The sequence below is a fragment of the Syzygium oleosum genome, unplaced genomic scaffold, assembly GCF_021117445.2.
Source record: "Syzygium oleosum isolate NSW1041296 unplaced genomic scaffold, Sole_v2.1 Sole_v2.34, whole genome shotgun sequence".
NCBI classification, from domain to species: domain Eukaryota; kingdom Viridiplantae; phylum Streptophyta; class Magnoliopsida; order Myrtales; family Myrtaceae; genus Syzygium; species Syzygium oleosum.
The window spans coordinates 92,376-94,799 of record NW_026607518.1 but is presented as its reverse complement, the minus strand read 5'-3'; the positions used below and the strand labels follow the sequence as shown (position 1 = coordinate 94,799).

The 2,424-nt window shown below is 44.3% G+C and overlaps 1 protein-coding gene across 1 annotated transcript; it reads left to right on the top strand.

Moving 5' to 3' along the window:
* The first annotated feature begins 279 nt into the window (after positions 1-279).
* Positions 280-2,142, top strand: LOC115664665 (uncharacterized). Its single transcript, XM_030586565.2, has one exon. It carries the CDS (start codon positions 280-282, stop codon positions 2,140-2,142), a length of 1,863 nt encoding a protein of 620 aa, XP_030442425.2.
* The last annotated feature ends 282 nt before the right edge of the window (positions 2,143-2,424 follow it).

The window sequence follows — 2,424 nt, the reverse complement described above, 5'->3', positions numbered from 1 at the left end:
GATAAGGCCTCATCATTGAGCGGCTCCTGGCAGGCTTCTAGGATGATAGGTAAGAGAGGAACAAACCGAACTCGGCACTGAATGGGGGAGAACGGTTCTGATATGAAAATGGGGATTGTTACTTGGAGTGATAAGGTGCGTTGGGAATCTTGGGATAGGAAGCTAGGAAAGAATGTAGCGCATGTGTTTGTCCGATTGTTCGATTGATTCTAGATTGAGGCTACTAACTTTTGTTTGTTCCTTGTAGACCAGCTTTCTTAGAATCCCGAGAACATCAGCATGAGTGCTCAGGACCTGGCCACGACCTCGAAGGGGAAATCGAAGCAGGACCCCCGAATAGACGGAATTCTGCAAGCTCTCACGACTATTGGAGACTTGATGGGACAGCAGGTTCAACAACGACTGCCTAATGCTGAAAATGTGGTAGGAAATGGGAATGGAAACGGTGATCGTGGGATGAATGGATTAGTTGAACAATTCTTGAAACTCCGACCCCCGAAGTTCAGCGGAACTGGAGATCCTGAAGAGGCGGAGTCATGGATTGATGAACTGCAAAAGATATTCGAACTCTTGAGATGCTCTGAGGAGGAAAAAGTGAACTTGGCGCTATTTCAGTTACAAGGTAACGCTAGCCATTGGTGGAAGGCAATGAAGGAAACGGTGTTCTCGGAAAACACTGCTGTGACGTGGAATGCCTTTGTTGAAACGTTCAATGGAAAATACTTCTCCGAGTGCGCACGTGACAAAAAGATGCAGGAATTTCTACAACTTCGGCAGAACAATCTCACAGTGGACCAATATGAGGCGAAGTTCGCCCAATTATCGAGGTATGCCCCTAGACTTATTGAAGATCCAGTGCACAAGGCAAAACGATTCCGTGATGGTCTCAAACCTGACATCCGAAGTCAGTTGGTACCATTAAATCTGAAGAATTACAATGAGATATATGAACGAGCCCAACTGATCGAGAAGGATTTGCTAGAAAGGGCGACTCTAGCGAGGCCCTACTATTCTAACCTTCGGATGAATCAGCGTCAAGGCAAAATACCAATGCCAAGGGGAAAACGTCCTTTCATTCCCAATAAGAAGCAGAATTTCCTGAAGGTAAATTTTGGAAATGCTTGTTCTATTTGTGGAAGACGACATGGTGACGCTCCGTGCCCAATTCGCACGGGAGCATGCTTCGGGTGTGGTCAGCAAGGCCACATGGTAAGAGACTGTCCATACAAGCGACAAGGAATACAGCCACAGCAAGGGCCAGCGAGATTATCAAATGGAGTTCAATCTCGGAATAATACCGGCGATCGTCCCTCAGCCCAAGGACGAGTATATGCACTTACCCAAGAAGATGCAGAGAACTCCGACACGATTATCACAGGTACGGTCTCTCTCGACAACCGTACTGCATATGCATTATTTAATACGGGAGCTACCTATTCATTTGTATCCAAGCAATTTGTACGATTGGCAAAATTAGAAACCGAACCTTTAGAAAATGTCCTTAATGTTTCCACCCCAATGAAAGACGAACTCCAGACCACTCTAGAATGCCAAGGGTGTAAACTCATTATAGGTGGATTGGAAGGAACCATAGACCTAGCTGTACTTGCCATGTATGATTTTGATATTATCATAGGCATGGATTGGCTTAGTAAACAACGGGCCAATATAGATTGCTATAGCAAGGTGATTCAGTTTAATTCGCCTAATCGTCCATGTTCTACATTTATGGGAAATGGAGGAGGGTCTTCCACTCCTCTAATCTCGGCATTAGAAGCATTCCGGCTCTTAGAGAAAGGCTGTCAAGGGTACCTAGCAACAGTAGAAAATAAGTCAAGAGAGGAAGGGCCAAAGTTAGAAGACATTCTGGTAGTAAATGAATTTTCCGATGTCTTTCCAAACGAATTACCAGGGTTACCTCTAGAACGGGAAATAGAATTTGCTATTGAAGTAGCCCCTGGGACGGAGCCTATTTCCAAAGCTCCTTATAGGATGGCTTTGACTGAATTGAAGGAGTTGAAAGTACAACTTCAAGAGTTACTTGATAATGGGTTTATTCATCCAAGTGCATCACCATGGGGTGCACCAATATTGTTCGTAAAGAAGAAAGACAGATCATTGGAGCTTTGTATCGACTATTGACAGTTAAATCGGGTTACTATAAAAAATAAGTACCCACTGCCGAGAATTGATGATTTATTTGATTAACTCCAAGGAGCATCCGTGTTTTCCAAGATCGATCTAAGGTCGGGGATATCATCAGCTAAGAATCAAGAAGGAAGATATTCCGAAGACGGCGTTCCAAACTCGATATGGCCATTATGAATTCACCGTTATGCCATTCAGTTTGACAAATGCTCCAGCAGCCTTTATGGACCTGATGAATCGAGTGTTCAAGCCATACTTGGACCGTTTCGTCATATT